Below are 13736 nucleotides of genomic sequence, written 5' to 3' on the forward strand. Positions count from 1 at the left end.
CCCCGTCTTGCAAGACCATGGGAAAGGCAAACTCATTGTTTCTTTTCAAAGTTTATTTTTGGCCAAAGGTCAGCTGGCGCTAAAGAAGTGTGAAACACAGCTCGAGCGAGGCGCCTAATTTCCTGGGTCTGAGATGACCGGGCGGATGACACGTGGGTTAAACTTCCCGCAGGGTTTTCTCTGAAGTCGCAGCCATTAGTTCTGCAGAGGCAAACCTACCAGGGCGACATCAATCCCGGGCCAGGGCAGCCCGGGCTGCGTTGACTGCTTGCTCGTTACAGGCGCGGGAAGGGTCAGGGACTCTCTGGCTACAACAGTGTGCGTTTTGAACCCTACTTTGTTCAGGAGAAAGATTCCACGGCTAAATGAGAGATGGGCTCTGCCGCTTTCCCGTCCTTGCCTTGAGGATCACTTTTCTTGGGCAGGGCGGGGGAGGGGAGGGCGAGCATGTTCAAGGCTCCGGGGGCGTCTTGGTACGTCTTGCGGGAGCAGGGCAGGGGCTTCCTTTCAACTGAGGGAAGTATGTTTGGTTTCTGCAGGGGGAGCCGGAGGTGGTGGAGGCTGGAGGTCACCCGAGGGGGGAGGTGAACCCAGATGCCACTGAGATTCTGCACGTCAAAAGGAAAAAGGCTCTGTGGATGTGAGCAGGCAGCCCACCCCCTGTTCTCGAGAGAGACGCCACCGAGGAAGTCTGCTTGCCAGACACATCGTGCCCAAGATGGCCTCGGTTTGGGCAAGCTGTGAAACACAGCACACCAGCCCATCCCCAGAGCTGCCTTTATTAAAGTAACGATTCTGAAACCAAAGGGAGGAGGTTGTATTTTTTTGGTCGTCTCTCCCCCCCACCCCCCGCCCCAGGAGGGTGGCTGTTGTGTTGAGCGCCTCAGTGTTTGGAATGAGGAGAGTCCGGGTGACTGCCCCTGGCGCTGGGCATCCTGCAGTTTCGCATTTGCCGATGTCCCGGGTGGAGGCAGACTCTGTGAATGCTGATCTTCTAGAGGGCACAGTTGTTGGAACAGAAGCGAACGTCACGCATTTCACGTTGATGCCATCATTCCCGGGAGCCTCGTGAGATGGTACTGGTCCCACCAGGTCCAGCCTGGATAGCAGTTATCTCTGCTTAGAGCCTGGACACGCTGGCTTGTGGCCTCCTGGAGGCTCCAGCAATGTCCTTAACTGCCCAGGAGGGCCCCTTGGTGCAGAGGGGCTCTGGGGTCCAGAGGGCAGCATCTTAGAAGCCCGTCTCACTGTGGAGGGTGGTTCTGATCCAGTTCAGGAACTTGGTGACTTGGGTGTAGACGCCTGGTTTCTTCCCACATTCTAGTCCCCAGCTCACGATCCCATAGACGTAGTGGGTGCCATCCTTCTCACAGGTCAGAGGGCCTCCAGAGTCACCCTGAGGGGAAGAGCAGGCGGAGATCAGCCTCCTGGGCCAGAAGACATCAGAGACGCCCCCGCCTCTCTCCCTCCTCCTGCTCCCTGTCCTCTGGATGGGATCACTGCCAGTTCTCAGGGGCTTTCTACTTCCCCTGGCAGTGACCAAGGGATGAGCCCTGTTTGGACAGACCCACAACCGGGGGAGGGCAGGGACTCCGAGGCAGCATGGCCTAGCCCACGGTTCAACCTGGGCTGTGGGGTTGGGTCCTTGGGTTCCGAACCATTTGATAAACGGGGCCTCAGTTTCCCAATTCTAATCCGTGGATGGCAACAGACACCCCTCCCAAGGGCTCTTGTGAGGATTCTTTGTAAAGGACATAGATTGGGCCTGGAGGAAGTGGCGAGGGGGAGGGTGGGGAGGAGACAGGGTAGGGGGGTAGGGGGATGGGACACGGGCTCCTCCCAGTCACTCCCGCTTAGGCTCTGCCACTAACAGGGTTTAAGCAGTGACTGCTCTCTCTTAACAGGAGCTGCCACCTTACCATCTGAGGGACACATTAGTCCCTTCAGGCATCTGAGATTGGAGAATTACTTTGGTGACTGATAAGGGTCACATGACAGGAGACTAAACCAGGTTTGAAGCCCATGACTTTGGTTTCCAAAGCCCTCGCATTGTCTAGAGAACAGAGCAACTGCTTTTCTCCCTCCCCTTCCAAAGGCTCAGTGAGTATTGCACCCCCTGCCTTTGCCCCTGCCCTGAGCAGGTGGAAATCATGGCTTCCTGGTAAAGGCACAGGGTGGCAGGAGAGCCACAAACTCTGGAGAAAGAAACCTCAGTTTCCCGTCCCCAGTGGGCTCGAGGCTGGCAAGTCATTGCCGGGTTCCTTTGTAGGGACGCTCTGAGAGACAGGATTTGAATGTGGCCATGCTGGGCTTTCCAGGACAGTGGGGTGGCCTCTAAGGACTGTGGGCAGAGAACCCTAAATTGAGGTCTTCCTGGGAATCTGGGGAGGATGTAATGTGTGATATGGGCCTTTCAGGGAGAGGGGCTGTGGGGAGGGGGCTTTGACTTGGGAACCTGAGGCCTCCTCAGCACCCTTTCCCTCCAGCTGTCCCCACAGACCTGGCAGCTTGGGGCTCCCGAAAGTCTGCAGTAGGAAGAATGGCATCAGGCCCTGGGTTAATTGTGGCCCTGGACCCGCTTACTTTTCAGGACTAAATCAATTACCCCCCCTCTGTCTTTCTCTCTCTCTCTCTCTGTCTCTGTCTCTGTCTCTGTCTTTCTCTCTATCTCTCTCTGTCTCTGTCTCTGTCTTTCTCTCTATCTCTGTCTCTCTCTGTCTCTCTTGTCTATCTCTGTCTTCTCTATCTCTCTCTCTGTCTCTGTCTCTGTCTTTCTCTCTATCTCTCTCTGTCTCTATCTCTGTCTCTCTCTCTGTCTCTCTTGTCTATCTCTGTCTTTCTCTCTATCTCTCTCTCTGTCTCTGTCTTTCTATCTCTCTCTCTGTCTCTCTCTCGTCTATCTCTGTCTCTCTCTGTCTCTCTTGCCTATCTCTGTCTCTCTCTGTCTCTCTGTCTCTCTCGTCTCTCTGTCTCTGTCTCTCTCTGTCTCTCTTGTCTATCTCTGTCTTTCTATCTCTCTCTCTGTCTCTGTCTTTCTCTGTCTCTCTCTCTGTCTCTGTCTATCTCTGTCTCTCTCTCTCACTCTCTGTCTCTCTCTCTCTCTCTCTCTCTCTCTCTCTCTCTCTCTCTCTCTCGGCCAAGGTAACTTCCCTAAGCAGCTGTGCGGTGGTGAGGATATCACCCCTGCACCTGGAGGCTGTGAGAGTTCCATTAGACCCTGCAGGCCTGCTGCAGCCATTACGCCCACTCGTCAGATGCACCAGGGGAGACAGGTCCCCTGCCTGGGCCTCCACTTTGTGGCAGGTGGCCCCTGGCTCCCCTCACAGAGCTGTAGGGGGCCTCTGTGCCCAGCGTGATTCCTGCCGGCCTGTCCCCTGAGTGCCACTGGAGTCTGACCTGGCAGGTGTCCTGCCCGGGTTTCTGAAGGTTCCCTGCACAGATCATGCTGTCGTCGATGGTGCGGTCGTAGAGACGGCGGGAGTTACACACAGTGTTGGAGATCAGCTTGACTTTGGCATCCAGCAGCTGTCGGGACCCTTCTCCTGGGGGACAGGGACAAGAGTCACTACCTCGGGGACCGGGGGGCACCCATCACACCAGAAGCCGCAGGAGTAAGGAGAAGGGCATCAGCCCTCGGCTCAGGAGGGAAGGAGGATTCCAGGAGAGGCCCCGACCTCCCTTCCCTTCAGCCTCCCAACCTGTGCAGAGCCGAGCTGCCTGACAGCAGCCAAGGGTCATCGCTGGTGCCCTCCTATCTCTCCAACGGCACCACGAGGTCTGGGAGAGCAGGGGTGGTACCATCCTTAAATTTCCTATCTAACGGAAGGGCTGCCATGTAGTGTATTCCGGATGCAAAGATGAAGGCACAGATGTATCCCCGTGCACTAAATTACCTGCTTCCCAGAGATCCCCTAAAGTAGTGAAATCAGCTAAAACATGTCATTGATTTTGAACATGCAGTCTTAGAGGACTATTCAAGACAAAGAAAGTCATTATAGTCCAAGGCCCCGTAAAATCCCTAACTAAGACACCATTGTGCCCACCCGATCACACTGAGCACAGAAAAGGAGGACAGGCTCAGGGGATTGCAAAGAAAATGAACACAAACAGTTTTCTGGTGGACCCTAAGTCCATTTGGTCAGAAATCTCCTTTCCCAAAAGCCTCCTAAAAATCTGCATATTACATTTCACTTTCTTCATGAATACAGACCGATTTAAAATGATTCTTGCTTTCCATTGTTAAGAATGAGATTGGGAGAGACGACAAATATATTTTGAGTGTTTGGAGGACAACTTGAACTTCCCCCTTTGAATTTCTTTGTATCTCAGCAGATTCCAGGCCTTGGAGATAAGTGTGATTATTGGGAGATTAAAACTGAGTTGTAATTAGTTAAAATAGATTCTACTGTCATGTATAAAAAAAATTTTTTTTAAAAAACCAATGTTCTATAGGCCAAAGAAGATGTACCAATTTTTAAAAAATATTTTAAAATAAATAAAAATTAAAGCATAAAAATAAAAAATAAGTAAATAAAACTGAGTTATTCAAGCAACAAAGGCAAGAGTCCACCACAAGCCCGTCTGACACCACAGTCCATGTGTTTTCTGCTCTGCCAAGGGAAGGAGAGAGGTCATCCAGGTTCAGGATCAAGGCGAGAGAGAAGCCAGGCATCGAGGGGCAGGGCCAGGGATGGACACAGAGATCAGGGAAGGTCAGGGAAGATTCCTTGCTGGTGGTGAGATTTAGCTAGATCTGGGATGACAAGGTCGATTCTTCCTTTTGATAATGCACCTTAAAGCAATTATTTCAAGTTCAGAAGGACACGTGAGGCTGGCCCTTTTCTCTCTGGTTGACGTGGCTCTCCTGAGTCTCAGGAGAATGCGTGCCAGACTCACCCGTTTCTGTCACACCCCAGCCAGAGATGTGGCACTCAGTCCCAGAGGGAAAAGGATCGTCAGGCAAACAAACCGTCTTCACGTATTTGGATTCCACAGCACAGTGACCATCGACGGGCTTTAACTTGAGCAGAGCTGGGTGGAGACAGAGGAGGAAGCACAGGCCACGTCATCTCTGTCTGAGAAGCATCAGCTTCAGCTTGGTGTGAAAGGTGGTCATGACAAAGCCCTCCCACACCCTGTGCCTGAAAAATTTCTTCCTCAGTCATTTCACCTTTTAAGTTTACACCTAGGAGCAGCAACACACGCTGAGAATAATATCAAGAATCATAATTGAGTCTGAAACCACTTCTAATCCACTTTAAAAAGCAGGCCGTGTCTGCTCATGAACACCTACCAGGTGCCAGGTACGGCCACTGGTTCATCGTGTCACTAAACGTAGGAAGTTAAGAGTTGTACAACAGTGCCCACATTTTATAAAAGAGGAAACTGAGGTTCAGGGAGGTGACCAGCTCCCAGTAAGCAGGGGACCTGGGGTTCAAGGTTGAGTGCTTTCCACAATACAATGTCCCTGTATCTCTTCCAACTTAAGACCTGTCACGAACACATACTCTTAAGATCTAAAAAGCTCTGAAATAATTTCTCTACCTTATAGGACCCACAGGGGACCAAAATGATCAAGGACCAAACCTCAGCTCTCCATCAGTGGAGAAACCCACCCAGGACGAGACCCCAGGAGATGGGCAACAGAGGAGACTTGCCAATGTCGTTGTGGGGAATCTCGTCTCTCTCGTTATAGTGGCTGTACTTGAACATCTTCTCCACCCTGAAGGTCTGCTCATGGAACTCGGTCGTCTTCAGGTCCTGGTCCCCTAGCACGACTTTTAGATGTCTGACTTTTATGCTGGAAGGGAAAATAAGATGATAGGGAGATTGCCCTTGGTCATGGGACCTGGAAGCCACACCCCAGCTCTGCTCTGGGGAGCTGGGTGACCTTCGGCAGACTCCGGACCAACAGCCTCAGCATCCTCACCTGTTGTGCGCACAGGACTCTACTGTGGGTTCCAAATATGACCCCGTGAGGGGATTTCTTTATTAATGGAAGCAAACTCCAAACCCATGTTGACATTTGTATCCATTTTCCGGGAGACTTCCCCTTCTCCCTGGGCGTGGCTGCAGGACAGCCATCGGGTTGTGAACACATCTGCTGACATTCATTGGTAGGTACTAATGGTCATTTGTCTGGCCTCTCTTGGAAGGAACCTTCCAGAATCCCATAATAAACCATTTAATGACAGCGTAGACTGGAAGCCCCTCAAGGTCCCCCCAAAACTGGGATTTGTGGGACCAGCCCTGACCATGAACTTGGGGCCTTTGGAGGAGGGGGCAGCTCTTGAGCTCCCAGAAGTCACCTCCTTCTGGAAGCACACAGGAGAGCTGGCCAGGGACACCTGACCCGGGAGGCTTGTTGATACTGGCATCGGACAATGGAGTGGGTTATCTTTCTCTGTCCAGGGCAGGACTGCACAGCTCAGGAGACAGATGCCAGTTCACTTCCCATCTACCCTCTTTCTTCCCACATGGCTCCGTTTATGAAAAGAGGAATAAAAAAAATACCCTTCACCTCCAGGTATTCACCAAGCGCTCTCTGTGTACAAACCCTGCTGTAGGCACTAAGGACACCACAATTAATAAAACGGAGAGGAATCCCAGCCTCCCTCGACTTGTCTTCCCATGGGCGGCACTGACCACGCGGCGGCTGTTTTCTCTCTAGTCCTAAGAGCCACTCTGCCTCTGAAGCATTCGCCCCTAATCCCGCCAAGCTGCCACTCCGGTGGGAAAGGGAGACCCCCCTGCCAACAAGTCACCTGGTCCTTGCTCCCAGAGACACCTACTCAGTGCAGTGGGCAGCGGTGAGCACCCAGCAGGGGTGGATCAGCGCACCCCCACAGTAGTGGCCTTGGGGCATGGAGGTGGTCAGTGGCAGGGTGGTCTGCAGGGACACCTGCCACGGGTGCTTGCCCGCAGTGCTCTTGAAGCCGCCGTAGATCCGCTTGACCTTCCTGTCCGCTATCTCCGTCCTCCCACAGGAGGCAAACCCGGGCAGCTTGGCTGGGGGCTCTGCGGGGCTCCCCTCTAGGTTGGCAATGTCTGCTGGATGCAAGAAAACAAATCACTCGACTCAGCCTCTGCATCTCGATTCATATAACACAAGTCTACCATAGAAATCACATTGAACGCATCGCTTTCCTTCCCATTTCAAAGTGAGTTGCTCCTGGGATCTACATGCATACAAACACGGAAGTGTGTGCAAATGTATAAACCCATCACTGAGCTCTCTGCTAATGAACCCACGCTGTATTTGGAGCTTTGTTCAGTGCAGAGGGGACAATGTCCAGATGATGTAGAGTAGGGAGATAAGATGTTTGCACAGACAACTGGGATGCAAAGGGACAGTGGTAAGTGCTGCATGAATGGTCCTGAGGGTGCGTAGGGAAAGGAGAGAGCGGGCCATTCAGTAGATCAGGAAGGACTTCTTGGAGGAGGGTGCACTTGAGTTGGTTCTCAAAGAATGTTTGGAAATGGCCAAGAGCAGATATGGGACGAAGTGTTCTACTACAGGTGACCCTGAGAGCCAGGCACAGGTGTGAAACTGTGGTCAGGAGGGACCCCTGCTGGTCAGGGTAGGAGAGCACATATTCTGGACCTGGCCCAGTTTTTGATAGGCTGGCAGGAGCCCTGGAGCGGGAATTCAGACCACGTGCTTCCTGAGAGGCTGGGGGCCAGCCAGAGACTGATCACCACCATAGACCCCAGGCCTGGCCTGGCACCTGGAACGTGGCAGGTGATCAAAGCCTAGCCGCTGGGTGTACCAACCCAGAGTCCGGAATCACAGGCTGGAGGCTGGACACCTGGCCTGGGTGGGAGAGCGTCCAGCTTGTGGAGAATCCGAGAGTTGCCGAGGGTGGGTAGGTGGAAGGGGGGTTGGCAAAGCAGGTGTGGAGGGGGAACAGGGTTGGCTGGAACCGGGTGCCAGGAACGTCACCTCCCACCCCATGGTCCTTATGACAGCCCTGCTTACCTGAGGCTGAGCAAGCCGGGACGTCGCAGTACTCCCACTTCACCTTCTCACTGTTGACCTTGATGAAACACCAGGGCTTTTTGTCTCCATCTGGGTTTCTAAGGTAAAAATTTTAAAAAATAACTCAGAGTCCAGGCTTGGAGACCTCAACCTCCTCCAACGCCCTTGGGATCAGCTCTGCGCTTCCCCTGGGACAAACCTCCATTTGAACCCTCTGACGGGTTAGCAGAGCTCCGGGTGCGGGAATCCCAGGGACCAGAAGGGGAATTCACAGGCCTGCGTCAGACCCGTGGGACACGACAGTTGTTCTCAGGAAAGAATGAGATCCCCACGGAGACCCTTCCTCATCAGGGAAGTAAAGTGGTCACAGAAACATGGCGAGGGTCAGATTCTTCAGCCCGAACCTCTGGATCCCAGGCAAGATCCTCTGAGAACAGCCGGCCAGGAGGCCCCACGAAGACGGCTTCAGGAAGGGAGCAGCCCCGAGAGGGACAGGGAGCTGCCCAGCACTTTGCTGAGTGGAAAAACCTCCCTGGAAGATGTCCCGTCTGTCTCAGGACCCGTTTCCAAATCAGGCAACCAAGACTGGGCCCAGAGAACGTGGTGCTCTTTACCTGCAGAAGTTGTGCTCCCCAATCCCGCGGGCCTCTGCCTCCTCCATGAACATGTTGTAATTCTCCTGCAGCAGGAGGTGGGAGTTCCAGTAGAGGCAGGGGTGCTGGTTGGCTGTCCTGCTCACACTCCCGCGGTAGGAGTAGCCGTCACCAACGTAGCAGTCGTCAGGACCTCGGAGAGGGTGACAGGGCTGTGAGGACAGGGGGCCATGGGTGTGCTGCTTCAAGGGGCCTGAGTCGTTATCACTCGGAGAGTTCATCACAAGGTTCTAGAAAGTTCTACACTGAACCCAACTTCAAAACATGAGAAATACTGGTTGGGAGGTGGGTGGGAAGTTAACATCTCAACTTGGGGCCTCGGAAGGGACATGTGGAGGGTGAATTGAAGCCCAGGTATGCCCAGGTGTGATCCACCTGCCTGCAATATGTCCCAGATTATACCATCTTTACCGGGAGCCAGACACAGCCTTGGGTTGGGAGGATGAGGCAGGAGTAGGGTTTGGGAAACTCAATTGAACTGCGTTCTGGCAACAAAACCCAAGCAGAAGAGGATTCCAGAGGCCTCCCTGGTGGCCCTGAGTTTCCGGGGAAGCGGTGGCTGAGACCCATACCTATTTCGCAGAATCTCCCACTGAACTGCTCCGGACAAGCACAGCTAAACCTGGATCTCCGCTTATGCCGGGAGCAGGTGCCACCGTTCTGGCAGGGGTTGGGCCTGCACACGGGAGCCGCTGTGAACACAGGAAGCGGGGCCAAGAGGGCTCCTCAGGAGGAGCTGCAGCCTCCCTATGAGATGACCAGGGGATATGGGTGGCACTTTTCTGCTGTCACCTTTTACAACAGATGGATCACCAAAGGGGAGAGGCAGACCCATGGACACACATGAGCTCTAGGAACATGAGCCGATGTGGAAGAAGCAACACAGGTGGAGGCCATGCAAAAAGAGCTCATGTGTGTAGATGGGTCACCCAGCAAGGAGAGGAGGCATAAGCGGAGCAGAAACTGGGGACGAGTCTGGGCTAGGCTGAAACTTGGCTCTCGCCTTGCATAGCTGTGTGGCCATGAGCAAGTTAATGAACCTGTCTGATTTCAGTTTCTTCATCTATCAAACTCTTCCTTGCAAAGTTTTGGGAGAATGTGAAAGAGATTGCAAATCTCCTGGAACAGCACCTGACTCAGCAGTGATTCAAGGTAGACTAATCCCCCAGCATGGCCCATCTTAGGAATCCTTTAGTGCCAACTCCCCAGGGGGAGTGGGTTTTGATTCTTTCTGGATGGGAAGGGACACAGATCAGTCAATTCCCACTGGGCTCTCCAGGGAGGATTAGTCTTAAAATTCTAGTTCAGAAGGCCATCTTGGATGCCACGGAAACTTCAGTTACTTTACGTCTGCACTAGCACACAATGAGATGCAGTGGTTCAGGCACCAGCAGAAAAGGGGGTTCCACCACCTACCTCTGGAGCAGTCTGGACCCGTGTAAGGGTATTTACAGGCGCAGCGGTAGTAGGGGGGACTGTGCGTAATGAGACATTCGCCCCGGCCACATGGGTTGTTCTTGCATTTATTTTGTGCTGTAGGAGATGGGCAGAGAAACGGGGGAAACACAAGATATTGTCTGGGCACCTTTTGTTCAGAGGGATACCTGCATGGGGCATCCTGTGGGGTGGGCAGAAGAGCTGTCTGTGGCCTTGTCCATGGTTCTGAAATGCCCTGCTGCACTGGATGGCTGCTCTCTCATCCCTGGGTCAAGGGTGATTGCTTCCTATGCTTCTTTCACTGCTCAGAGTCTTTGTTTTGTCCTCTTTTTAGTAAAAACCTCGATACATTTTTACACCTTGAACAAACAGCTGGTATTTTAGTCTCTGCATCTTATAACTGATTTCATATTTCATTTCACAGTTTTGTCTTTCTTCTGAGAAGTCGAGGGATGAACTCAAATGCAATGTCCATGTCCAGTATCCTTGACCACCCTGAGACACTTACTGGAGGAAGGTAAGGTTTGAAAATGGAGGAAATAAGTGGGAAAGACACAAAGGAAAGAAGTCGGCTCCAAGGTCCTCTATACGCTCCAGACCCTCGCTACCTCCCCACATCCCAAGAGATTCTTGGCAGTGCTAGACTGGACAGAGTCCAGGTTCTCTCTAGGGGTGCAACACCCACAGGAATCCTAGTCCTGATGGGCATCCCACGGAAATGCCTTCATGTTATGCCCTCAAGAGCTTTCAGAAGGACGGCACCTTGCAGATGGCAAAGATGAAAGAGCCCGGGGCTGAGAGCCAGCTACCAGGGCTCTCATTTCTGCTCCTCTCCTAACTTGCTGTGGGAGCTGGAGCAAGTCTCTGCACTCTGGGCTTCCTTTCTCTACCTGGGTTGCACCTGATGCGCCCTGAGGGTCTTCCTGGACAGTATTTCTCTGGTATGATTAAATGTTATGATAAATGTTTTGAAAGCTGAGTCCTGAGTTTTGGAAGGCAACTTGGGTAGATCCCAGCCCTCATTCCCTCTTGGCCTCGGTCTTCTCATCTGTAGAGTGGACATGCTAGTCCCATCTCACCGTGCGAGAGGAGAATGCAGAGAGATGCTGCCTGTGACCGTGCAGAGGAATCCATCGTGCACGATGCCACAGGTGCAGCCACAGTCCCTCCCGTGGGGTCACTTGGCCCTTCAGCTAGGGCTGGAGGAGGAATGGCTTCTCCTTCCATTCCAAGGAAGAGTGAACCTGCACTTACCGTTCTGACATCTGTTCCCAGAAAAGGGAGCCGGGCAGCTGCAGGTGAAGGTGTCCCCGCTGGCGACACAGTCCCCCCCATGTTCACAGGGGTTGGACTGGCACGGATCTAAGACACATGGGCAGAAGTCAAGGTCAGTGAGGGTCAGCCAGTAAGAAACCCCCACTTTTCATCGGACTTCAGTCTCCAGCCCCAAACGAGAGAGTGAGAACAGAGCCAGGGACGGGGCAAAGGAGAAAAGTGTGCGTCGTCCTTAAAGAGCGAGGAAAACTGCAGCCACGCGACCAGAGACAGGGATTCAGGCTCGTGAGAGGGGAGACGGAGCGATGAAGACTGCAGCCCCTGGGCCCACCGTGGACCGGGCCTTTCTCATGGCGAAACTCCCCGTCTCCCCCGCGAGCGTCCTTCTCCTCCCATCTCGCTGGGAGTGCTGCGGGGTCTGTCTCTGATGCTGGAGGCATTTCACAAGCCCCAGACCTCCCTACTCCCAGTGCCCAGGGGTGGAGGTCAGGAGTGGGGGGAAGAAAACCCACCCCTCATGAAACGCAAGGCTTCTGAACATCAGGAGAGAAGACCAAAGGCGGAGGGTGACAGAAGGATTGACGGCAAGGAGGAAATGACCCAGTGGCCTTCATCTTCCTTCAACTACTTGTTCAGTTAGATTTTGTCACATTTCATCTGTGCCTTTGGCTTTTCATGGTTGTCTGAATGGACCTCCCCCTTGGGGAATTCTTTATCCTTCTGTTCACGCACATTGTTCTTTGGTTCAGGAACTCGGATCCCTGGGCCTGGCTCTTGTTTTGATGGTCCCTTCTGAAGTTCCCCTGATGCCCTGTCTCTTGGCCCTGCCTTCCAGGCCACTTTGCTCAGTTAACACAGCTTTTATTCCACTTGCTCCCTGATTTCCGTGCCTTCTCCTGGCTCAGTCACGTGGCTTTGCCTGGACCCAGCTTCTTATTTCCCTTTCTGCCCCCAATTGCTCTGGTTAAGAAGCTGCAAGACAAGTGTGGTGGAAGCACACACGTGTGAGCGCGCGCGCGCACACACACACACACACACACACACACACAAACATACCTAAACCTTCCGAAGAGCGAAGGGCAAAGAGAAACACAGCAAACATGGACTCAAAGAGAGGCTCAAAGCCAAGCTGCGGATCCCACCCTCAGGGCTCCAGGATAACGTAGATCCTGCTGCATCACTCGGACCCAACCTGAGATCAAAGCTTCAGAACTGACTCTGAACACGACTACGAGTCCCCGAGTCAGGAGCCCTGAGTGTAAGGCATTAGCTTGCCACCAGACCTTGGCCAGACCGGTTCTTCTCCTGGCCTCGCTGACTCCATCTGCCATTCAAGAGCTGGGGAGATGGTTTCCAACACCCTCCCCCCCACACACAGGCCTCATTGTGTAGGATTCTAATTGAAAAAGATCCAGTCCATTTATTGATTGGGTTATTATTATCATTTTTTTGGTGTTAAGTTTTTTGAGTTCTTTATATATCCTGGACATTAGTCTCTATCTGATGTGCGTGGGATAAAAATTGGCTCTCATACTGTAGGCTCTCTCTTCACCTCAGTGATTGTTTCTTTTGCGGAGAAGAAGCTTTTCAGTTGCATCCATCCCATTTATGGATTATTGATTTTATTTGTTTGCGCTATAGGAGTCTTGTTAAGGAAGTCAGGGCCTAAAACAACCCAGTCAATAAATGGGCTAAGGAACTGAACAGACGCTTCTCAGAAGATAATATGCAAACAATCAACAAATATATGAAAAAAAATGTTCATCTCTAGAAATTAGAGAAATGCAAATCAAAACTACTCTAAGATTTCATCTCACTCCAGTCAGAATGGCACCTATTAAGAATACAAATGACAAGTGTTGGTGAGGATGTGGGGAAAAAAGGCATACATCACTGGTGAGACGGCAGATTGGTGCAGCCAAAGTGGAAAGCTGCATGGAGAAGCCTTGGAAAACTTGAAATGGAACCACCATTTGACCCAGCTATCCCACTCCTTGGTTTATACCCAAAGGACTTAAAAATTGATACTACAGGGACACAGCCACATCAACGTTTATAGCAACACAATTCACGATAGCTAAATTGTGAATCCAACCTAGATGCCTTTCAGTAGAGGAATGGATAAAGGAACTGTGGTATATATGCACAATGGAATATTACTCGGCATTAAAAGAGAATAAAATCATGGCATTTGCAGGTAAATGGGGCTGGAGAATATCATGCTAGGTGAAGTAAGCCAATCCCCCCCCCAAAAAAAAGCTAAATGTTTTCTCTGATATGTCCATGCTGATCTATAATGGGGGTAGGGGGGAGCATGGGAGGAATGGAGGAACTTTAGATAGGGCAAAGGGGAGGGGAGGGAATGGAGGGGCATGAGGGTGGGAAAGAGGGTG

The 13736-nt window shown here is 52.3% G+C and overlaps 2 protein-coding genes across 9 annotated transcripts in view; one reads left to right on the plus strand and one right to left on the minus strand.

Moving 5' to 3' along the window:
* Nrap (nebulin related anchoring protein) overlaps positions 1-806 on the plus strand; it is a 77653-nt gene extending 76847 nt beyond the window's left edge. For all 5 annotated transcript variants that reach the window (XM_078046313.1, XM_040272790.2, XM_040272791.2 and 2 more), the window contains one exon: positions 540-806. In XM_078046313.1, the coding sequence (XP_077902439.1) occupies positions 540-644 (105 nt within the window). In that variant the 3' untranslated portion in view covers positions 645-806. The remainder of the gene's footprint in view (positions 1-539) is intronic.
* Habp2 (hyaluronan binding protein 2) overlaps positions 36-13736 on the minus strand; it is a 31674-nt gene continuing 17973 nt past the window's right edge. For 2 of the 4 annotated variants that reach the window (XM_078046621.1, XM_078046554.1), the window contains 10 exons: positions 11323-11430; positions 10048-10164; positions 9204-9323; positions 8593-8764; positions 7979-8076; positions 6792-7047; positions 5658-5800; positions 4897-5031; positions 3397-3542; positions 36-1396 (listed from right to left, as the gene is read on the minus strand). In XM_078046621.1, the coding sequence (XP_077902747.1) occupies positions 1232-1396; positions 3397-3542; positions 4897-5031; positions 5658-5800; positions 6792-7047; positions 7979-8076; positions 8593-8764; positions 9204-9323; positions 10048-10164; positions 11323-11430 (1460 nt within the window). In that variant the 3' untranslated portion in view covers positions 36-1231. Of the gene's footprint in view, positions 1397-3396; positions 3543-4896; positions 5032-5657; positions 5801-6791; positions 7051-7978; positions 8077-8592; positions 8765-9203; positions 9324-10047; positions 10165-11322; positions 11431-13736 lie in introns of all 4 variants that reach the window. The other 2 variants (XM_078046584.1, XM_078046508.1) reach the window with 1 other exon arrangement.

Source organism: Ictidomys tridecemlineatus, chromosome 1 (assembly GCF_052094955.1).
Source record: "Ictidomys tridecemlineatus isolate mIctTri1 chromosome 1, mIctTri1.hap1, whole genome shotgun sequence".
NCBI lineage: Eukaryota > Metazoa > Chordata > Mammalia > Rodentia > Sciuridae > Ictidomys > Ictidomys tridecemlineatus.